A 24,293-nucleotide genomic window follows, 5' to 3' on the forward strand; every position below is an offset into this window, starting at 1 on the left:
TGAGGGCTGTCCAAAGGCCTGCTTAGCACCCACTCTGCACCTAGTCTTTTAAGATACCCTAGAAGTAGGGGTAAGAAGGCCAAAGAGAAGAAGAGAGCCTGCAGACTGCCATGGGGAAGATTGCCACCCCGCCCCCATCCCGCCTTCCCACTGGCCTATGGCTGCCCAGGTGGGTTTCTTCCCTGTGCACCCCATCCAACCCCACTGCACCTTCTCTGGGACCTGGATTTATTGTTCACCCCTCTTCTTGAATTTACTTCTTGGAAAATACCTTTCCCCAGAGTCCATCTGTGTCAAGCACTGTTCAAGATGCTGAGGACATGTCACGAAAGGTCTGCTGATAGGAAACAGCATAGGACATGGACATGAGCAAGAGGAAGCAGATCCAAAGTGGGGAGGTGGGTGGTCAGGTAGGTTCCACACAAGGTCATCTGAGCCAGACATGGAACAGAGGGAGCAAAGCTTGGTGATAGCTAGGCAAAGAGCGCTCAGAGCAGAGGGAGGCAAATGTCCCGTGAGACTCGGGGGGGGGGGGGGGGGGGGATGAAGTCTCCAACAGGGCCAGTAAGGGCAGACATACAGAAGCCATCAGGCAGGGAAAAGATCTCAGTGTTGGGCCCAGAGCCCAAAGGGAATCATATAAGCTTTATGTTTTACAGCGAGCTATGGTAAATCAGCTGGCTGGAGCAGAGGAGTGAAACTATCTGACATACACATCTTAAAGAAGCCCGTTGAGGTAGCGGTGGGACCAGTATGAGTCCACTGCAGTTAGACCTCTAGGTGGCCAGCATGTAGCACCCAGGGTTGTGGGAAGAAGTCCTCGGCTAGTTAACTGCTTACTGTCAGGGCCCCACTGGGGCATGGACTCTACATCATTCACTGCTGCGTCCCCATGCCTGAGAGCAGGGGGCAGACATGTGGCCACAGAGCACCAGAGTGGGCTGCCACACGTCCTTTACCCTCTGCTACCTCCACGTGGACCCAGCTCACAGAGTTCCACTACATAGTAGCTGTGTAACCCGTCAAGTCACTTCAGCTCTCCAGGAAACTTTCCATTGACGGGCAGCGGACTTGACGGAGAAGGGACTGCTACTTCACCCCCACCCAAAGACCGCATCCCCCCCTTGCTCTGATATTTGTGTGACGCTGCCAGCTTTAGAATTTTGTGATTTTTATCAGAGAAGAGACATTTGGGGCAACTGAGGAAACAAGAACATAATTATATTTCACAAAGAGAAACATTACCAATGGTCTGTTTATCGCTACAACAGACAATCAGTTCATTTAATGCCTTCCAACATCTTTTCAAATCAGTTAGAAATGGACTCTTATTAAGGGAGAGTTACAAAAAGCTGTGTTATCTGGCATTAACCAATCCGAAGGCTTCTGAAAGTCACATTTCTGAGATTCCACCAATATAAACGTACAAGTCTACAAGGGGACCAGGCAGATGCTAATCATAATCCAAAAGGTGACCAGTATTCAACACCAGTTTCCAGAGATGAAACTATGTCTGTTTGGGGAACTTGTCCCCCTTTATCACTGCATTGCCTCAGATTGTTTTCTGTAAAACATTTTACATTCTGTAGAAGTATTTTGTAAATAAACAGAAGGTGGTTTACTTTCAAAACTCAGGCTTTACCTTTTGAGTTTTATCTGATGCAGTCTGAACTTTTTTTTTTTTTTACTTGCAGAAATTCCTACTGGCATCTGAGGGGCTTTTGTTTGCTGGACTTTCTTAGTTTTTCTCTAATACACAGAACATCTCACAGAAACTCTTGGCTTCAGGCCATAGTTAAGGTCACAGGAAGAAATACCAAAGGGATAACAGACAGGTCTTCTGGGAAAACTGAAGCTAACCTTTGTGTTTGCAAGTTTTCACGCATCCGCACACTCCCTCAACTCCCCAAGGTGGGAGATAAAATGCTGTAGATGATTCTGCTCCCAGAGAAGGTAGAAAAGAGGAGTTCATGTTAATTTTTGAATTCCAGTGTAGTTTTTGAATTCCGGTGCTTGGCCCCATTAGAATTTGTAAAGAAACAATTAAAGGGTACAGATGGGAAGGAAGCCAGAGAAGAAGACACAAGGCAGTGAGGTCATGAGCATGTTGTTTAGAGCATAAACTGTCCAGAACACTGTATCTTCACCATAGACTAGAATATGCTACTCCATATTTCCACAATATTTCCTGGATATTGTGGAAATATTTCCGGGAAATATTGTATATTGTATTTGTTCATAAAGACATAAACATTATATATTATATTTGATCACAGATTTTGAACATTCCTAAATACTTTCAATCAGCAGACAAGCATTCACATTCTTTAGTATTAACATGAAGTTTATCTGATATTCAAACATGAATTATATCCAGCTTCCTTCATACAACATGCTAATAGCTTATTACATAATACTCACACTGAAAAATCATCTTTATGGCTTGAAAAATCTTCCAAAGAGTTAAAAGAGAGAGAGAGAGAGAGAGAGAAGGCTACAGGTGGTTTAGTGATATTTATGAGCATTACTGAAATTCTTGTGCCAGAGTGAGGAAATTGTCCACAAAAATACGTATCTCCAGCTAACTGATAAAATTTCAACAGACGTTCTCTGTTATGCATATGTATTGTTACTTTTGTAATTATTTTGATATAAAGGCTTATTTAAGCTTCATTCCTAAAGAGCCTTTGAAATATGACTTATTGGGGATCCCTGGGTGGCTCAGCGGTTTGGCGCCTGCCTTTGGCCCAAAGCGCAACCCTGGAGTCCCGGGATCGAGTCCCGAGTCAGGCTCCTGGCATGGAGCCTGCTTCTCCCTCTGCCTGTGTCCCTGCCCCCCGCCCCCCCATGTCTATCATGAATAAATAAATAAAACCTTAAAAAAATATATATATGACTTATCTCCCAAGAACACTTTCTTTCATTAAAGAACCATGTTTCTTCATACTCTGTAGTTGTCAGAAGAAAAGGAGACATGTAGCATAACGTGCAGCCTCTAAACAACCAAAATGTGTGCATTTTCATAATATTCAACTTACTTTTTCATTCCACGCCCACAGTCCGATTCCAAGAAATGCTATTCCCAAAAACTGAAAGAAAAAAGAAAAAGGGGTGTTAAGTAAAAGAGTATGTTTTTACGGATACAAATAAAAAAGTTTGAAACCAATTCTTTTGTCACTTTATCTGGCTGAGAAATAGTATTGTCATAACAGCCCTTAACAGAAAAAGAAACACCATGATCATCTTGATTAAAATTAAGCATTAAGAAGGGTTGAGTGAAGACAACATGCTATACATATTCAACGGAATATTACTCAACCTTGGAAAAGAAGGAAATCCTTTCATTAGCAACAACATGGATGAACCTGGAGGGTATTATGCCAAGTAAAATAAACTAGACAGAGGAGATGAACAACACAGTATCATTTACACGTGGAATTGAAATAAATAAGTTCAACTCCTAGAAACAAAGTAAAAAAGTGGTTGCCAGAGGCTGGGGGGGGGGGGGGTGGATAGAAAAAGGTTAGTAAAAGGGTACAAGCTTAAGATGAATAAGGTCTGAGGATCTAATGTAGACATGGTGACTACAGTTGGTAACACTATATTGGTAAAATTGAATTTCTGCTAAAAGAACGGAAATGATGTTACACAAAGGAAGGTAACTATGTGAGGTGATACATGTTAACTCAGGGTGGGGAATTCCTTCACAACGTATATGCATATCAAATCATCATGCGCTACTCTTTAAATATGATTTCATTTGTAAATTATATCTCAATAAAGCGGAAAAATAAAATTTTTAAAACTTTTTTAAAAAGAAGGGTTGGAGACATGTAGGTGCTTCGAAGTCATTGATATTATGAAGAATAAAAATTAGAACCCTGAGTAAAATCGAAGTTTTTAATAATGTTTAATGCTGCCTTTCAGTGTAAGAGAGGACACAGCACCTGCCCCCATAAATCCAAGCCCAGTGTTCACTAAAAAATGAATGTAAAAGAGCCAGTGATTCTCTCCACACCATCAGGCCGTGAGAATTGGTCCAGGTCCAATATGGCACACGGAAGGCCTCAACACACTCCTTACCACTTCTTCAAAAGGTCACATGAATCTTAGCAAGTCCAATGTGACCCAAAGAAAAGTCCTGGATTCTTCCATTTTTCAGAAACTTAAATAACTTCTATCATACTTTAGGGGGCTTCCACGGCTTGGTCTGTTCTCATCTCAGCGCCATAACTTCACACACAAACACCACAGTGAGATACAGGAGAACCCAACACAGAGCTGCCTCTTACACAACACACACCCCAGAGTGCTGCCCAGTAGCTTGAGTGGTGTTGAGTGGGGATGGGGGACCAAGCAGTACCCAGGGGGATTCTTCATTTTAGTTGGTTGTCACTGTCACATGCTCTAAGATACTCATCTTTTCCCCCCACATCTTAACATGTCTGAAGTTGGGACAGGTCTTAAAATCGATAGTATCTCAGTTTTTTTCCCTTTGACTTTACCTAAAATAACAGCATGTCTTGTAATCTGGGTGTCACATGTTTGATGACACATTGTACAGGGCTGTCCACCCACAAAGAGCTAAGTGGTCAGGACCGGGTGTAATTGGCCATGAAGAAAGACACATCTTATTCTTCATCTTCATTTCCAATAGCAACTCTGAATTTCCTTCCCAAATGCTGAAGTGAAGAGAGCGGGCAGGTTAACGAGCAGTTTCCATCTGATGGCAGCAGTGTACCCTGTTTATTTTACTAACATCTTGATTAAGTTAAATGTCAGGAAAGCTGTCCACTGAGAGGGGCGCACAGAGAAAACAAGCGTGAGGGTGATTATTCTTTGCAGTTTTGGGGAAATCTGAGAGCTTGTCTACCTGGCAAGGTCTTCATTCACAGCAGGGGGTTGCTGACACTTTGTGGGCATTGGCTTATCAATCCTAGGAGGACTGGGGGAAAGAGCAGGAGCACAGGGGAAAGGCAGGACTGAAAAACCAGCCAGCTGACTGCCCAGAAAATCTGGTTGTGTTTTTTAGAAGCAGAATTTCCAAAATCTCCCGCCAGTTATCAGACTGTGTAATGAGATAACAGGCAATACCTTTTGAACCCCTATCACAAAAGCTCCAGCATGTCCTTGATTTGGCAAAAAACAGAAGACCCCTTCCTTTCCCTTTGCTCTTAGAGGTTTGAAAAGGGTTTAGAAAGAGCTGTTGTTTTGAACATCCCTACAGAAAACTACGGTCTGCCTCTCTATGGCCCTGGTCAGAGTGCTGTGTCACTCTATGGTTTTGATGGAAAATGACATATGCACCAGTCCCCAAAATGACTCCAAGATACTCGGGACTCTATAGTACAAAAACAGAGCAATTCAGCATGTGAATTTCCTATGTTCAGGTCCTAGGCACAGAAGGGTAACAAGTGACAAGTGCATACACAGCATCCCAACAGACCTCGAAATCAGAGTGCTCGGCTTCACAACTACTGATGTGAAGCTTATCTCAGTGAAATGCCTCACCTTCTAACAACTAAAACTCTTCATGCACAAATGTTCAACCATTTTCGCCAACGCTGTACTTAATGACCGTCACCACAAGCAATGGGTAGGATGTTGTGGCAGAGAACATCACAGACAGCTGTTCCTCTTGGGTGAACACATTCCTGCTGAGGGCTCCTGCCTAATTGCTAACATTTATCCCTTCTCATTACTGGCCAGGTACCATGCTTAGAGCTTTGTATATGCAGTGTCTCTTTGAGGCTTCTCAACAGTTGTATTTTGGAATAGGCACTGTTACGAACCCAATTTTAAGAAAGGGAAGAATGAGGCTCACAGAGTTTCATTTGCTTAGAAGCACATAGCTACTGAGTGAAGCAGCAGGATCTGAACCAAGAGAAGATTAGGAACATCAACGTACACATTCTTACCGGTCCTTAGAAATTCCCATTTCCCCCCATGAGGCAGAAAGTGGAAGCATGTAGGTTAGAATGATGTGTGATATGAGGACATCATATATTCCTCCCGCAGCAAGCAAAGTGGACTCTGAAGAGCTAAAAACACTGAGAACCTTGCCTTCGCATAAGGATTGGGTGTAGATCAGAAATTCCCGTATGCGTGTGGGCAATGGAGTGGCATAGAAGAACAGAGAAAACAACTTTCTCCTCTTTGTAGGAAGCTCTCCTCTCTTCTGTGCACTCTGAAAACTCTTCTTTGCAAATCATATAAACAGACTGGAAACCTCTGATTTTCCACAGAGAGGAAAGGAAGAAAAAAAATCAGAATTTAAAGACGACTCACGGACAATTTCCTCTACCATCTTGCTCTAATACTTCCTGCTTTAACTGTGACTTTCCAAACAAGGTTTAAGAATTTGAAGAAAAAACACTGACTGTGAAGTCAAGGAAAGCACTCGGTACCTAAGTAAGCAAGCCGCGCGGGGCCAGGGCCTCAAGTGCGCATACCTTCATTGCTACATCACTAGCAAACGTCCTCCCAATTACTCGCAGCCCATATGTTTTGTTTTAAAATCAAGTTGTTCCAGCTTCAAATAATTAAACAGAAAAGAGCCAAAAAACAGAGACAGGCACGCAGCACTTGAGGCATGCTGTGTTTCCCCCTTCCCACCTCCAGAAGAAAAGTTGACTGTAAACCACCAAACTGACCTCATTCTGAAACCTTGAGGCCAACTTCCAGGAAATGGGAAGAACACTCAAGGTCAACTCTTCATTCCTTTGAAAGAGGGGGAAAAAAAAAAAAAACCCCAACAAATCAGAGCCCTCTCCCCACGTGGCAATATATGCAAATATGCAGTACAAATTTTTGACCACCCAATTTTTAAGGTTTTAAAACGAGTAATGGTAATTTTGCCAATATTTGTTAAATGCTAAGTATGAACTAGGTACTGCGTTTTCTAGGAACTCACTAAGACAGCGTTGTCTGATACAGCAGCCACTAGCTACTGAGCATTCCAAATGTGGCTAGTGCACACTGAGCCGTGCTAGTACATGTAAACATACACTGGATTTTAAATGAAAAGAATGGAAAATCCTCATCACTAGTTATTTTATTGATTATATATTGAAATTATAAACTTGGGATATTCTGAATTAGACAGAATATATAGATAAGGAAACAGCCCTCAGAAACCTTAAATTGTGTTGCTCAGGAGATTGGACTCCTCAGCCCAAGCTCAAAGTGTTTTAGTACTTTCCTGGAAGGCTTGTCCAAAGACTCAAAATCGCCCCTTTAATTTCTTGACATCCAAGGCAAAGGTGTGTATTCCTGACTAGAACTGAGAATGGCACTAGGTGGAAACAGAGTGGCATGCTGACGGAAGCTGGGCATGGGGTGAATAGAAAGCCAGCGGAGCTGACACTCAGGAAAATGGCCCTAGGGTTGATTAGGGCAACGGGGCGTCTCTGTCAGGAGGGACACATCTGCCCCCTTTTGGGGACCATGAACAGAAGATCTTCCGCCAGCTGTTGCTTCAGTTCCAGCTAGCTGAGCCTCCAACACCCTGGAAGTAGAAGAGTAACCTGTTCTAACTGGTATGAGATAACTTGAGAAGCCACTCATCCATCCATCTACAATCTTCAGATATTCTTGAGCTCTTACTTTATGCTAGGTACTTTTCTCTTGTGATAAATGCAGATACCGTCCTTGCCCCCAGTGAGTATACAGTCTAGTGAGAGAGAGATTTCAATCAAATAAAACATAAAAGACAAAATTGCCCTTGGTGGTGCTATAGAGGAAAAGAAACTAAGGCCAATACAGACAAAAGAGGAAGATCTGACCCACGTTGCAGTCCACGAGGGTTTTCATATGTAAGAGATGTAGGAACCAGGGTCTGAAAGATGAGAAATTGTTAAACTGGCAAAGACAGAGAGAAAGAGTGCTTCAGGCAGCAGAAAGAGAATGTACAAAGGCTCTGTGGTGAGAGGAACACAGCATGGATAAAGGTCTAAACGGTGACTGGTATGACTGGTGTGTGAAGAATAGGGGAAAAGTGCAAGTCTGTCATTAGAGACATGAGCATGGACCAGCCCATGCAGGACCCCAAGAGGCAATTAAGAAGTTCAGTCATTACACTAAGAGAGACAGGAAGCCGCTAAGCACCATCTGTGCGTAGTGGTCTGGGATGGGGCAAGGACACAGGCCTTTATCAGATTTAGTCACGCAGACAATACCTCATCATGTCCTGTATGGAAATGTGAGGAAAAAGATGGAATTGAGACTATTTAGAAGTAAAACTGACATTTTTCAGTGATGGCTTGATATGGTGGGGGGAAAGGGCAAAGGTGAAGGGGAGAGAGAGAGAGAGGGCGTTAGGATAACTCCTGTTTCTGGCACCTTCTATGTGGAGACCATGGCTCTTGAAGATCCATCTTATGTCCTCTCTAACAGAAATAAATCTCAGGTGCCAATTTCATAACTAGCTTAAGATCTAGTGGCATTTCTGAAGGACAGCTTTCTTTTATGGCATTTTGGCTGCTATCTGAATTCTCTTGAGAGCATATTTCAGCTTGTATACTTAAAAAAATAAGTTATTTAACTTCTATACACACATGCCTACCCCCCCACACTTTTGTTCATAAAAGGAAGCAGTTATTTATGTACAGGTGTACATTAAAGGTCACAGTCAACTCTTAAATGGACATTTTCAATCCTCTTTGCTTTAAAAAACAATTACGTCAATGGCATCTGCCCAGCAACCCGTGAACAGACTCAAAATAACGACACAGCAAGGTAAACATGACAGAGGAAAATAAAGATCAGGTCAATCTTCTCATCCAAATGAAATGAGAGCCTCAAAAATATTATCCTAAATAACAATGGAAGGAATTGTTCTTCCTTCAACATTCTGATGGAGTTATAAAAAAAATTTTAAGCTCTGCCTGAATAAACAGGAGAGATTCATTGAAAACATTTGGCACAGAAGAGAGGAAAAGAGTGCCTTCAGGAAAAAAAATGCATTTTCCTTAAACTACAACACAGGTACTTTTTAGTACATGTTTTCTGACACTGCAGTGTGACCAACACCCAGTTCTGGCAGGGACGGGTGGGCGGAGCAGTCCCCACAAGTGTGCTAAGTACCTACGAACAAAACACGTTGTCTTTATACAGCAGGGGCTGAGTTTAGGAAGAAAAAGCCTTTGGGCATAATTCTTGCCACGTCAAAGAAGTAAGGACAGGCTGCTAGCAAAGTCAATACACAGAAAGTCAATCCCAATTTTGCCACCAGGTCCCCGTGTCCCATCTGGTGCATCCAAACTGTCCAGAATGCTCAGGATGAGATGGCATGACAGATAAAGCTCAAACCTGTAAACAGGACATTCCCCATCTGAGCCGGGGTCACTCTCTCTCACGTTGCTGGGCCCGAATGGCCTCCATGTAACCCGAACACACACACACGCACAGCCTGCTGAGCCCCGCTTCGTGCCCCATGGTCCTGCCATCTCAGGAAAGGCTCTTCGTTCCTTCAACATATATTTTTTGAGCATCTACTACGAGCTAGGCAGGTGCTCTAGGGGTTCTGGATAAATCAGGAAACAGAACAGACAAAAGTGCCTGCTCTTACGGGGCTGACATTCTAACTACACAGGGAGGTTAAGGTGATAAAAAGAAACGTAAGTGAGAAGAGTCTATAGAATTTTAAAAGAGAAGAAGCCCTGTGGGAAAGGAGGGCAGCATAAAGGGACTAAAATGGGGCTCAAGGTGGAACGAGGTGTTAGAGTATTAAAATAGAGCAGCCAAGGCAGGTGTCCAATAAGAAAGCTGCACATAAGAAAATACATAAAGATGAAGGAGTTGGCTGGTAGATATGGGGGGGGGGGGAGTAGGGTGTGGAGAGACTGTTAGCAAAGCAGCAGCTTGGCTGGGCCCTGTGGCAGAAGTAATAGGAGCCAGGTGGGGTGAAGCTCTGGAGCCCCTGTGATGACTGGGATCTCCTCTGGGAGATAAAGAACCACTTGAGGGTTTCCTGACTTCCTAGAGCCCCATGCTTCTCATTTTTCTAATGGAGATAACAAGGACACCTAAGGAAGTGCACAAAATGACTACGGGGTCAACGTGATCATGTGAGACTGGGTGGCGTCCCAAGAGCCAATGGCAGCACCTGCTGTGGTACCTGGTGCGTATTAGCGCCTCCCCGTTCCTCACACATTTCTCAGCCTGCCTCCTCTGCCCAGACATACTGCAGATCCAGATGAAGCCCGGCCTCCTCCAAGTATGAGAAAGCCTCATCATTCACAGTGATCAGAAGCCCCTCTCTTTTGAACTTCTGCACCGCCCGCCACGTGGACCCTTCTTTGCCATTCACCCACACAGGGGACGGTAATGGGGTGACATAACCTGCGCTCCGGCAGCAGAAGTGATGTGGGCTGTGTTAACCAGATCACAGGTGCTGGTGAAGGGGGCAGCAGCACCGCCCTCCAATTAATCCTCTCCCTCCCCTGATACCGGCTGGAGGCTCCTTCTGGGAACAACATATCCAAGCATGCCTGTGCATTTAAAAGAAACTAAGAAACTCTAGTCAGAATACTGACATCATGCTTAATTTCAAATCTTTTTTTATCTTAGCAGTCTGACTCAGGAATTTGGGGTACAATCGGACCCAGAATTTAAAAGCCTACTAATTTTGAAATCCCACGCTTAAATAGGTTTCTTCCCATCAGGGCTTCTTGTTGCATCTTCCCTCTCCCTAACTTTATCACTCTTTTTGTATTACATCCTTTGTAGAAGGGTTTTGGTTTCATTGTGCCCATATTTAAAAATAGAATTATTTTGCAAGAATGTGGAATGTAAATTATAACCAGTATTGAGGTGGGGGCTAGCTTCTCGGTGTACCCCCTCCCAATGTACCCACAGGATGGGCCCCTGCATCCATGTTCATCCATGAGGGTAGAGTGGGTTCATTCCCAGTCTACCCTCTCTAGACTGATGAGTAGACCGAGGTGGGACATGTGGCTCAGGAAAAGTCAATCCATCAAATACTAGGTTAAGACAGAGTCCCTCTTCCCCAGGAATCAGGTACCAAACACAGTGATTTTTGTCAGCCCAAATCTCCCTGATTCTAGAACAGACGGGGTATGGTGAAAAAGTATCACATGTAGAGAAGAGGGGAGAGACCGGGGTAACTTCCGCTCCTGACCACTCTCTGCTCCTTATCATCAGGAGCCCTGGCTGCACTTCCTGACCCCAGGTTCCAAGCAGGGCCCTGGGTCCTTGTTATACATCTCCCCACTCCCATCTCAGCCCAAGCTACCTTGGGGGCTTTCTGTTACTTGTAACCAAAAGAGTCCTAAGACAATAAAAAAGAGACCAGATTAATATCCTTCATGCTAACGTGTGCAGAACAGGCATGAGCATGATGGTGCTCTGGAGACTAGTAAAGATGAGGCGGAGGGATTGTTCCTTTCCAAATAACTGAGTAGAAGCTCTAGTGGTTCTGAACTACTGGGGAAAGTTGCTGTCACCTGGTGTGAGAAGGAACACATAATTCAGCTACCCATCCCCATGAAAGAAAGAGCTGTTCTCTGCTTGCTTGTTGAGTTCTGGGAGCAGAAGGCTATGGTTAGAGCACAAGAAACGGTTCTCAAAGCAATACCAGGGCAGAGCCTGAAAGAAGGGTAAGAGGGAGCAGGAGAGGAGCCTCTCCTGTGGTTCATATGTTCTCTCTGTTTTCCCCAGAAAGGGCTCTCTGCCTTTGAACTTGTACGGCACCAAGAGAAGGCCAGAGCAGCCCCTCGAAGACATGTCTACAATCCAGGGACAATCTTGTTCGGAAATTCCTTTGTTAAAGTCTGGAACTTAGCATCTTGGCAAGAACTAGTAATGTGAGCTGGGAAGGGAGGGCTATGCAGGCAATAAAACCTATATTCTTCTTGGAAATTATGCAGGCAATGCAGGCACTTAGAAAGGAACGTGAGGGATTAAGCTACACAATTCTGAAACAGGGAGGCTGAAAATTTACAGCTCACTAATCTTTGTCTCAGTAAAAGCAAGGCTTACATTGCCTGGGCTCTTCCATCTGTAACCCCCTGATTAGATAAAACCAAGGCTAAGAACAGACCAGAGAGATGTTCTCAAGGCTGAGGAGGACTGAGGGATAACTCAAGTATTTCCAATCATAGGCATGAGAAGTGAAGTTATCTACAGACAAACATCGGCCTTGGTGGGAATAAGCTCCTGCTGTTTGTATTAAACAGCCAAGCTGCGCAGCTCGAGCTAAAGGCAGCTTTGAAAGTTTAATACTCTCAGATGTGTACTGTGTGGTGGTGAAACATCTTCAGGTTTTAAACAACATCTTGGGCAAGATTTAAAGGTTAATGCAAATGAAACTTAAAATAGGATCATTCTTTTTTTAAAGCACAAGTCGAATTATATAATTCATTTATGAATTTTACCTTCAACATACCCCGGGTGCTGTGCTAGGTGCGAGGCATAGAAAGGTGGAAAACATAACCGAGGATCTCTTTTCTTAAGGAGCTAACTGCTGAGGGGCAGTGGGTGGGAAACAAACAAGTGAAACCACCCCAGGCACAGGGAACCAGGCAATGGAGCCTTCCCAGGCATATGTTGCCATGGAAACACAGGCGGGGCTAGGGGATCACCAAGGGGTCAGAGGAAGCTTCCTAGGAAGGGACACTTGAACTGTGTTCTAGAAGAAAGGAGACAGGAAGACCACCTCCGGCAGGAGCTGCCTGTGCAAAAGCATTGGAGCCTGAAAGACCATGTTCTTCAGCGTTGGCAAGAGCTTCCAGGGCTGAAGCAGGGATGGTCAGGCCAGGCCCTGGCAGGCACGGCTCCTCCTCGTGTGGGTCTCGATCCAGCAGCACCCAAAAACTTGCTAGAAATGCAATTAGCAGGTGGCCCCAGACCTACTGCATCAGGGACTCTGGGGGTGCGGCCCAGCAAGCCCTCTTTTAACAAGCCCTCCAGGTAACCGTGACACATAGTAAAGTTTGAGAACCTTTGGGATGGAGGTTGCTAAGCAGGGGCCCAGTCCCCACAGGCTGTCTTGGGGAAACTGAGGCACCACCAAGCTTTGTGAAGCCAACCAAGGGTCTTAGCAGAAATAGTGACAGGATCAGATTGCATTTTAGAAAAAATCATTCTTGTATAGCACAGAGAACAGACTCAAGGGAGGTAAAACTGCAGACCGTGACACAAATTGAAAGACTATTGCAGTAATCCTGGTGACAAGGACACCAGCCCCAAAGGCAAAGGCAGTGGCAAGGGGATGAATACAGAAGAGATTAAGGGGAAGACTCTACGGGACATTGTGACAGGAAGCTGAGGATGTTAATGTTAAGACTATGGTTTTTTGAATCACAATGCCTGGGTTTGAAACCTAAACGTGTAACCCTGGGCAAGTCACTTACCCTCCCTAGTCCTCAATGTCCAGATCTAGAAAAGGGGGATATTCATTTCTAGGAAAACAACCTCCATGGAAGCAGGGGGGTTTGTCTTTTTAGTTCATTCTGCAGCTCCCAAACTTAACAAGGCTGAGAGCAATGTGTGCTTAACAAGCAATGTGTGCTTCACTGTGGATCTTAAAAATCTGTCAAATGAAAAAGGGAATTACTTGCAGGAGATGGAGAAAAGAATTTAAGAAAATGTCCAGGGTTCTAACTTAAGCTAGAAGGCTATAGCATCGAGTTTGAAGTTAGGAACACTAGGAAGGAAGCAAGATCAATTTTAGGGTTCACTTTCAAGCACTCATCTGAAAATGTCCTGGCACATACACAGGAGGACCAAGCAGCCGGTCAGCAAGGTCACTCTAAGGAGAACTCAGGTTAGACTTGAACAAACAATTAACCTCTCGGTTCTCTATTTCTTCCTCCCTACAGAATACAGAGAATAGCCGTATCCGTCTCATAGGGTCTCTGGGAAGACTGAATGAGATGATGTACCCAAGGTGCTTCACAAAGTGCCTGGCTCATAGAACAAGCTCGGTAAGTGGTGTGGTTATCGCTGAGGCCATATAAAGAGTTTGTACAGGAGAGAGCCAAGGCATCCTCCTAGAGAACCCTAAGATTTATGGGAAGGTACACAGAAGGAATTCAAAAGGGAGATGGCGGGATCCCTGGGTGGCGCAGCGGTTTGGCGCCTGCCTTTGGCCCAGGGCGCGATCCTGGAGACCCGGGATCGAATCCCACGTCGGGCTCTCGGTGCATGGAGCCTGCTTCTCCCTCTGCCTGTGTCTCTCCCTCTCTCTCTCTCATTGTGTGCCTATCATAAATAAATAAATAAATAAATAAATAAATAAATAAATAAATAAATAAACAAATAAACAAATAAACAAATAAACAAATAAACAAATAAATAAATAAATAACTTTTTTTAAAAGGGAGATGGCAAAGAAGGAGACAGAGGGATAGCAGGAATTAAGAAAGAGGCATCACACAAAGCCCGCAGAGGGAGAATCCATCACCTGTACTTATACATAAGACTTTTGCCAGAGAAAGGCTAAAACAGTGGAAACTGCTCATGTTTAATTAAATGGAAAATACAACTTAAAACAACAAGAAAGGATTACAGAAAGTAACTGTCCTTATTTCAAACTGGTTTCCTGACTCTGGACACCACCAGCACTATCACCAGACTATCCCTTGTGCCTGGTGTGGCTGGGGAAGCCCCCATGATTAGTTAGGAGGTTTGGCATCAACCACAGAGGAACCTGGGACTGGTCTGGGGTCACTTCTATGATGGCCAGTAATGTCCTTCGCCTTATGTAGAAGACTCAAGGGAACAGGCAATGTGCTTCAAAGACCAATAGACTGGGTGTCAGGAAACTCCAGATTTCGTGCCAACCGGGATGTTAACTAGCTGTGTAAATCTGGTCATGTAACTGACCAACAGTCTCCTCAAGTGTAAATGGAGAATACTACTACCACCTGCCCTAGCTACATAGGACTGTGGTGATCCAACAGAAAGGAAGGCATTTTGAAAAGGAGATGCCATGTAGATACTTAATGTAATGAAAATATCACATTTTATCCATCTGTTAAAACCATAGGATAAGTTACACGCTGTAGCTTCTCACCATGTCATTTGGTGCCTATGCAGCCCTCAAGGATCAGCACACCCCAATCATCCATGGAATCTGTGCTTATTTGGTATGTTACCAGAATATTGTGTTAGGAGAAAATTTCCTCAAGTTTTTCCTCTTCTTATGGATGGGGGAGGAACTGACTGTAACAAATGACTCACTTGTAATTCCAGACTATCTTCAAAGAAATTTGTATAACACACGGCCCTGGAAGACAGAGATAGTGTTTCCTTAGAGATCCTGCAAAGTTTTAGGGAGGTTTACTGCCAAGTATAAAAGTGTCGGGTTCCCTAAACTCAGGGATCCTCTCCTGTAACACAGCTCATTATGTAAACCGTGGTCAACTGGCCTCCTCTGCATCACCCTATGGAAACTGGGGCTCAGGAAAGGAGTATGTAAAATACTGATACTCTGGCTACTAGTAGTGCTGTGATTAATAAAGTCCTAGATCTCTGACTTAGGAGTCTGGTGTTTCCGTCAGCATCCATGACACTGTGGCAAAGTAACTTGTTAGCTGGCAGGTAGGGCAACATCTCAGATCCCTCACAGTTCTTGGCATTCGGTGCTCTTGTTTTACAGAAGAGAGGTTAGAGTTTCCCTCTCACCCAAAAGACTGTTGTCCAGCACCATGTCTCACTGGTCTGCCGTACTGGAAGTCAGCTCCAAGAAGGCAGAGGCAATGGTACTTTTTCCCCCCTTTTTAACCTAATGCAAAATACTCTCTGTGTCTGCATAGCTGGAGGTTTTAAAATCTTGTTGTTTCTCCTGTCTTGCCAATATAATCTACTTTTTTTTTTTTTTTTTTTTAATGATAGTCACACAGAGAGAGAGAGAGGCAGAGACACAGGCAGAGGGAGAAGCAGGCTCCATGCACCGGGAGCCCGACGTGGGATTCGATCCCGGGTCTCCAGGATCGCGCCCTGGGCCAAAGGCAGGCGCGAAACCGCTGCGCCACCCAGGGATCCCAATCTACTTTCTTTTCTAAGAAACACAATGACACTTCTACATTTTCTGGGGAAAAAGTCACTGTTACTAAACAGAGGTCTTTAGTCCATGTATAACTCTTTAAGTATTCCCATTTGACTATAAATACTAAAAACACTCCTAAGAAATTACTGCATATTTCAGGTTAATTTTAGTAAACACTCAACCTTAGTTAGAAATACTTGTTAAAGAACACCAGAAGAAGGGAAATGCAGTTCTTTTGACATTACACAGAATGAGCAGAATGATAGTGCCCAACCTATCCATCCCCATGGTATGCGCCTGCAAACACACACACACCTCATTTAGGCAAAGTCACTATAGGAAACTATGCAGACCACACTACTCCTTGTCAGAATTCAGAATGTTTCTTTAAAATAAAACCTTATTGATAACATTAGTAACATAGGCACCCAAGAAATCATCTCTGAAAACCTCAAGTTCATATTAAAATGAAAACTCAATTTTCTCCCAGCGGGCCTTTTGAAATGCTAAAATTTGAGAAACATGCTTCCTCCTAGAAATGCTATGTGGCCTTCTGAATAGCTATCACAGAAGTTAAAATTCTGATCAAATCGAGCAAGAACATTTTACATTTCCATACTCATGCTTAAAATCCCCTTAATATTTTTTATTGGGTTGACGTCATCTTTTTGATGCTTTATATTCAATCAAAACCTAAAACATCTTGGAAGATGAATGCAGGATACATGGAGCACACCCAGGAGATCCAAATCCATTGATTATCATGTGAAAGAAGGCCTAGAGGCAATTAGTCCTTTGTTGTGGATGACAAATAAACCTCCACATAAAATGTTCTATACACTGAGGCATCTTTGATCAGTCTTACTGGCTCAATGACTCACAAAGGATGGGGAGGGAGAATGTCTGAAAACAAAAGGGCAGGACTGAAGGCACCATTTAGTTATTTATTCTGTATGTTCAGCTCAGTTTTTCCTCTTTCCAACTTTTCATGACACTATAAAAAGAAATGGAATGGATTCTTTTCAACCAAGAACATCAGCGCTGCATACTAAGGAGAAAAGTATTGGCTTCACACAGAACCCATATAAACCACTAAATATCAACCTGTTCTCTCTAGTTAGGTATTTTTAACAAGGGAAATGGGTTTTGACAAATCACTCTTTTATATAACAGTTTATTACCCAGACTCTTGGAAATTAATTTACATATAAGACAAGCTGCAGCCAAACCATTCACAGCTTCAGGATGGAAGGCTGGGTTCTCAACAGGCACTGCTTTGGAAATGATCCATGTATGTGCTCTCTGGAATTTTCCTCTTCTATTAGAATTGTCTGGAAGTGTCTTAAGATGAACAACAGCGTGAGTGATTTATGAATAAGCTGTACCTATTTCCTCTGGCTTAAAGATGCCCACAACTTTTTGTTCTCTGAACAAAGGTGCATATTAAAATGAAGACATGAAACAATGTCCTAGAGATCAACATGCTTCTAAAATGATTCATTCCGGTGAATGTAAAAATCCAATATGGAAACAGGAATTGTATCTTTAAAGACTAAGACCACGATATTTTCCTCAAGCTAAAAGGGACCAAATGAATCATGAATAGTAAGACAATCCAATGAGCACACCCTGTGGCCACAAACCATGGCTCAAATCCGGGCCCCAGCGTTTACTGGATGTGACCCTAGACAAGTTGACAGACTCTCAATTTTCTTTCCTATAAATGGAGGCAGTAATAGCATCCACACAGGACTGACATGAGAACTAATAAGTTAAAGTCTGTGTTTTGTACATAGCATGGACTCAATAAGCACACTATTGTTGCAAGTTAAAATATCATGGAAAGAAGTACCATCTAGGCTGGCTTTTCAGATAAGGCAATTATCATATCATCTGTGCATTATTTATTTAATCCAGCAGATTTTTATCAGAACCAAAATCGTATATACCATGGGAAAAAAGATTACAAAGAGGATTTTAAATCTTCCTCCCCCCACCCACCCTTGTGCAAGGAACTTTTCATTCTCCATATACGATTTCATTTAAAGTTGCTTTAACCAGAGAGGGTCACCATGGGAAAGTAAACCACTGACAGCATATATTAGGTTCACATTAATTTACAGAGGTAGCATAATGCTTATGAAAAGTAAGCTGGCTGGAAGCCCACAGTTTGCCCTTGAGCCTCAGCCAGCAGGGAAGTTTCATGCCATGTGATTAGTGAATGAGGAGACCCTGGGTGATTAATTAGTGCTCCATGCCAATCCTATCAGATGGGCTGTGAGCCAGTAATATAAAGTAAGCCACTTGATTTTAACTTCCTCATCTCAAAACTGACTTCCATGTGAACATGACTTTGTCAAGCACTTTAAATATCGAAGGAAGTTTTTCTCCAAAACTCCTTTGAGACAAATCCTGCTTCCTTGGACACACATTTTAGCTCTGCTAAAAGGCAGACTGGATGGGAGAGACTCTAAATCAGGAAGTGTGTCTGCAAATTTTCTGAGCACCAAATTAAGCTAAACTCACTTCATGAGTCCCCATAAGTGTTTGGTGCTCAAAAGAGAAAAAAAAAATTGCCTATGCATGAACAGATTTTCTATAGAAACCTAAAGGTCCATCAGTCTCTTTAAAAAGAAAGTCATTATAAAAACTGTGCATCCGTAACTTTAACTGGATTTTATTATGCTGTTATCAGTGTGTTTTCTTAACATCTAATGAAGCAAGCAGCAACGAGTCATTTGTTTTTAAGTATATGATTTCCCAGATTATTTCTGAAATGTATTTTATCTATCACTGTCCCAAGACTGATGTTGCGGTGTCTAGATTTGTTCGTTTACTGCAGATATCAGTTCTCTGGTATCTATTACCATTTCAGTCAAGCTCCTGAAATTAGATTTAAAAGAGAAAGAAATAACTTTCCTAAATTAAATCAGTTCCTTTAAATGAGATCGACCTTTGGGTAGATAATTTGTGTAAACACAAATTGGGTCCTGCACTTCTCTAAATCTCATCATTAGTCAGGATCTCCAAACTGGGCTCCAAATGTGAAAGAAAGGGTTTAGTTACCAACATTCTATCCTGCTCTCTATGGTATTTTTTTCCTTACAGAAGAAAGGCTCCACACGAGCAATACTGTGTATAACTCCCCTCACATATAGGGTCTACAGAGCAGTGAGCACACACGGAAACCTACCTAAAAACATCTGGTGTTATAAAATAACAGATCTCCTGGGCTAAAATCATTATGGGTTCCATGCTGCAAAGGTTCAAGGGTTCAAGATCCCAGGCTGTGCTTCAGCAGGGAGGAGGCAGTTACTATCTTGGCTCGCATATCGTAGGAACTGAAAGAAGCCTCTGAGATCCAGTCATGTCAGGAAAAGGGAAATGGAGAATCTGTATTTAGAAGCTGGAATTACAATCCCAACCTAATAGCATTCTTTTCCAGATACCCAAGGAATCTGAGGCAGCCCAACTGATAAAACCGCCAATCCAGGCAGCAGTCATAGCAGGAAGCTCCCCACCCCCACACATGCACTGATTTTATGGCTTTCAAAGGTCAGCATCCAAGACACCACATGATTTCTTAACAAACCCCTCAGAGGGCTTCAGTGGGGAGGACCTGCACTACCTACCAGCACAGGTTGATAAACGACCATGGGGACCAAGCCCGATGGTACTTACAATCTAGTCACAAAAATGTTATAAATCAATAATTAACATAAAAGCCAATTTGCGGTAAATGCCATCAATGAGATTGAGAAAAATGATAAGTTCAGAGAAGGTCACAAGATGCCAAGATGAGGGAAGATTTCGTGGGAGGGTATGGGTCTTGAGGGAAGAGTAGAATTTCAAAAAATGGAGATGAAGAGCCTTTCCAGATCAGTGTTTTTCAACCAGGTCTGAAAACCTGCTGGTAGCAGTTTAATGGATTAAGACCAGAATTTCCTTCCTCAATGAAACAGAACAGGATGTATTTCATGAGGTGAGATGAAGGTTTCAAGAAATTTGTCTCATATATAAAATATATGTCAGAGAATCTGGCTCAGTCAGTTAAGCATCTGCCTTCAGCTCAGGTCATGATTCCAGGTCCTGGGATTGAGCCCAAAATTGGGTTCCCCACTCCGTGAGGGTCTGCTTCTCCCTCTCCCTCTGCCTGCTGCTCCCTCTACTTGTATGCTCGCACATGTTCTCTAATAAATAAATAAAATCTTTAAAAATTAAAGCAAAATATATGTCATACTGAGGGTCTTGGTCAAAAGTTTGAAAACCATTGCTTTATTTTATTTTATGGAAAAGACAGTGAAGTTGTCTATCTGGCTGGAAATGAACAACTCAGTTATTAGGTTATTACAGGCCAGACTGTGGAGGGTCTAGAATGTGGTATCCAAGGATTTGGGGGTACCTGGCTGGCTCAGTTGGTAAAAGCATGTGACTCTTGATCTCTGGGTCATGAGTTCAAGGTCACATTGGGTGTGGAGTCTGCTTAAATTTTTTTTTTTATTAAAAAGAATTTAATTTTACACTTGTAGGTACAGAGAAGTCATTACAGGTTTTCAGCTTTCTTTACTTTATTTTTAGTTTTACGGACACCTACTGTGCTTAGCATCCCACACATGATCTCGCTTAATTGCAACAATCACCCTTTGAAGTGGGTATTATTATTTCCACCATAGAGGAGGAAGTGAGAATCAGACAGATTATATAACTGGCCCATAAAATGAAGCCAGGTCTTTTGACTTCAAAGCTTATAATGTTTAAAAAGAAACAAAACAAAATTTTGAAATGATCAGAGCTGAGCTTTAGGAATATTAATCTTGCACCTTCAAACGGCTAAACTGAAGAGACTAGACAACTACATTATTAGAGGGGTTTCTTTTGATCACTCAATTTCAGAATTTAAGAGCAATTTAAATACACTCCAAATCCTAGGCAAAAATCACACCAAACCAACAGTTAAAACTGCTCTTTCTTAATGACCCTAAAAAAGATTTGAGTGAAGGTTCTTATTTCTCAATAGCTACATTAGTATCCTTTTTACTTCATTCTGCAGCAATGAAGTTAATGACTGTTATCACTTGCAAAAGGCTTTGAAGAAAATATGAAAATAGGTACACTTGCTGAGGTCTGCCTAAAGCAGTAGTGCTAACATAAAAGGAGTGACCTACTGCTTTGCTCAGATACTCCCTCCAGCCCTCCTGTTCCCACACCCAGACACTCCGTCGGAGTCTGATCCTACCTACCTCGGGGAGCCACTGTGAGGGCTAATGGTGTGATTTGTGAAGAGCCCAGAGCTCCCAGAGAAAGCAACCCGGAGGAAGCTCAGATATTATCACTGGGGGGCTGAGAACATGCCAACACTAGACTTCCTAATATAAAAACGTGAAAAAGAAACAATGGCAAGATAGAATAATGGTGTGCCTAATTTAAGGGGGAAAAAATAAGAATTTGCAAGTTGCTATGTCTGATGAATAGAAGATGAAAGATAGAACCTCGTGAGCAATGAAAAAGAAACATCTTCCCCCTTTCTGCTAAAAGCACAGAAGAATCAAAGAAGCTCCTCCACAAAGCCAAAATGACCCAACCAACCACCTAACACTCACAGAAACCAGGAGGGTAAAAATGTTCCTCTGCCCAGTGTGCGGGTTGGACAGAGAAATGTGTGCCGAGTATCCAGCAAGTTGGAAAAATCAGCTGGGCACAGGACTCTTCTCTGCACACACCGAATCATCTAGTCTGGACTTCTCAACTGACATAGGAACCCTCTTTAAAATAAAATACTCGCAGACTCTCAGTGTGGACTTATTGTTATTAAAATATCTTTAAATGTGCAGAAACAGAAAACTGGTACAAAATCCCAAATACATTTACAGATCAACTACCAACAGTATCAAACCAACAAAACTCAAACTAACCACAATAATTAAATGTAACAGATGATGTTTTTTGCTGCCACTAAAACACTGATGTGGCATCCAGCCTGGTTCTATATTTAATCTGTTTTGGTATTTTGACTTTCATAAATGTTTACACAGAGAACATTTGTTTACGTAAGAATGTTCTACAAAACAGCAAAAAACCTAGAGGCCAGATTGGGATGATCAGACTTCATACTTAACCCAAAGTCAGCCAATTATGATGAGGTGTCACATGATAACTCTACACGGCTCTCTTATTTGCTTCAGAGGTAGCACTGCAGCATCACTGAAATTTACGATTTTTTTCCAGCTTCGCAGAGTATAATAAAAATTGTATATATTTAATGTGTATAGTGTGATGTTTTTAATATAATACATTGTAATGACTGCCACAGCCAAGCTAATTAATATATCCATCACTTCACAGGGTTAGCAATGTGGGTGTACCGAGAACATTTAAGATCTACTCTTAGCAAATTTCAAGTACGCCATTAATTTACAGTCAATGTGCTGTATATTAGATCTCTAGGACTCATTCATCCTGCATAACTGAAAGTTTGTACCCTTTGAACAACATCTCCCCATTTCCCTCATCCCCTTAGCCCCTTGCAACCACCATTCTACTCTCTGCTTTTAGGAGTTCGACCTTTTTCAGATTCTATATATAAATGAGACCATGCATTAAATGGGTGACTAATCCAACCACTGCTGAAGTGAGAAACATTTTTCCCATTGTGAAACTATATGCTTATTAGCAATTAGCAATGAACTATATTGCAATGCACACATATGAGGGCTAGACTGCCCACCATCCTGCTGGGAACAGGAGCATGGTACTCATGGCACCCAACTTAGTATGGCCATAGTGCCAATGGATTCTCATTGATCTCTGTCTTCCCAGTTACCCTGGAGGAAAATGTGCGTCACCCACATGTAGTAGATGAGGAAACAGCTCAGTCAAGTGACTTACCCAAGGTCACACAAATTGATAGCAGTGGAGCCAAGATGCAAAACCAGGAAACCTTACTCCAGACCCCAAGCTCACAACCACAAATGCCTCTTGACCACTGTAATCACCATGTGACCCACATCCATGAGCTGAGAATACACACACAGATGCAGGCACTGCCCTTACAGCCAAGCACTCACTTATAATGTGGTTGAGGACATGATCTGGAAGATGCTAATATTTTTAACTGCCTACCTCCACTTGGTTATTCTGCATTCAGCTAAGACAGGTGCACTCAAAGATCAAAAAGACATCAGGCGATCCCTGGGTGGCTCAGCAGTTTAGCACCTGCCTTTGGCTCAGGGCGTGATCCTGGAGACCGGGGATCGAGTCCCACATATGGGGCTCCATGCATGGAGCCTGCTTCTCCCTCTGCCTGTGCCTCTGCACCTCTCTCTGTGTCTCTAATGAATAAATAAATAAAATCATTAAAAAAAAAAAAAAAGATATCAGAGACTTTCCCCGGGAACCAGGATGGCCTACTCTAGAGCTTGAAAATGATTATAATTACAAGGCACATGGGTGACTCAGTCAGTTAAGCATCTGACTCTTGGTTTTGGCTCTGATTGTGATCTCAGGGTCATGAGATTGAGCCCCATGTCGGGCTCCACACTCACCGTGGAGTCCGCTTGAGACTCTCTCTCCCTCTGCCTCTCCCCATCCTACTCTCTCACACTCTCTCAAATATATAAATCTTTTTTTTTTTAAAGATTTTATTTATTTATTCATGAGAGACAGAGAGAGAGAGAGAGAGAGAGAGAGAGAGAGAGAGAGAGGCAGAGACACAGGCAGAGGGAGAAGCAGGCTCCATGCAGGGAGCCCGACATGGGACTCGATCCCGGGTCTCCAGGATCAGGCCCTGGGCTGAAGCACCGCTAAACTGCTGAGCTACTTGGGCTGCCCTCAAATACATAAATATTAAAAAAAAAAATTTTTTTTTTGATTACAATTACTTCAACAGAGTAAAAAACTGCGAGATGCAGGCAGTGAGTTTAAAAATGATATGCTTGTTATAAGTTAAAAACACAAAACAAGAGCTGACATTTATTCGAGTCCTTGAAACAGATCGGGGATAGTCAGGCACTTCACTTGTATCACATTTCATTGAAGTCTCATAACAACTCTCAGAGGTGAACACTATTAACTTCATCACTTTGCAAGTATAGAAGTTGGGCTTAAAAGACAGAAGTGACCAGTCCCCGAGCAGGCAGCCAAGCATCCAGCTCCAGAACGGCAACACGCTGCGACCTGGCCTCTGGGAGTGGACCTGCCGGCAAGATCCTCATCACTTCACTCCTCCTCAGAACTTGGGACTTCTGCAACCGGTTTAATCTGTAACCTACTTGTCCTATTTGGT

At 42.8% G+C, this 24,293-nt stretch overlaps 1 protein-coding gene and 1 long non-coding RNA gene across 9 annotated transcripts in view; one reads left to right on the plus strand and one right to left on the minus strand.

Moving 5' to 3' along the window:
• TSPAN5 (tetraspanin 5) overlaps positions 1-24,293 on the minus strand; it is a 171,086-nt gene that overhangs the window by 30,055 nt on the left and 116,738 nt on the right. For 3 of the 4 annotated variants that reach the window (XM_072810546.1, XM_072810545.1, XM_072810547.1), the window contains one exon: positions 3,039-3,089. In XM_072810546.1, the coding sequence (XP_072666647.1) occupies positions 3,039-3,089 (51 nt within the window). Of the gene's footprint in view, positions 1-3,038; positions 3,090-15,037; positions 15,056-24,293 lie in introns of those variants that run through there. The other variant, XM_072810548.1, reaches the window with a different exon arrangement.
• Positions 1-24,293, plus strand: part of LOC140623839 (uncharacterized) — a 68,882-nt gene that overhangs the window by 22,145 nt on the left and 22,444 nt on the right. Inside the window, exons 3-5 of one of the 5 annotated variants that reach the window (XR_012023372.1) lie at positions 13,842-13,946; positions 15,011-15,110; positions 15,217-15,483. This is a non-coding gene — a long non-coding RNA (uncharacterized lncRNA). Of the gene's footprint in view, positions 1-281; positions 411-659; positions 2,195-13,841; positions 13,947-15,010; positions 15,111-15,216; positions 15,484-15,622; positions 15,714-15,858; positions 16,784-24,293 lie in introns of those variants that run through there. The other 4 variants (XR_012023370.1, XR_012023374.1, XR_012023375.1 and 1 more) reach the window with 4 other exon arrangements.

Source organism: Canis lupus, chromosome 33 (assembly GCF_048164855.1).
Source record: "Canis lupus baileyi chromosome 33, mCanLup2.hap1, whole genome shotgun sequence".
In the NCBI taxonomy this organism is placed as follows: domain Eukaryota; kingdom Metazoa; phylum Chordata; class Mammalia; order Carnivora; family Canidae; genus Canis; species Canis lupus.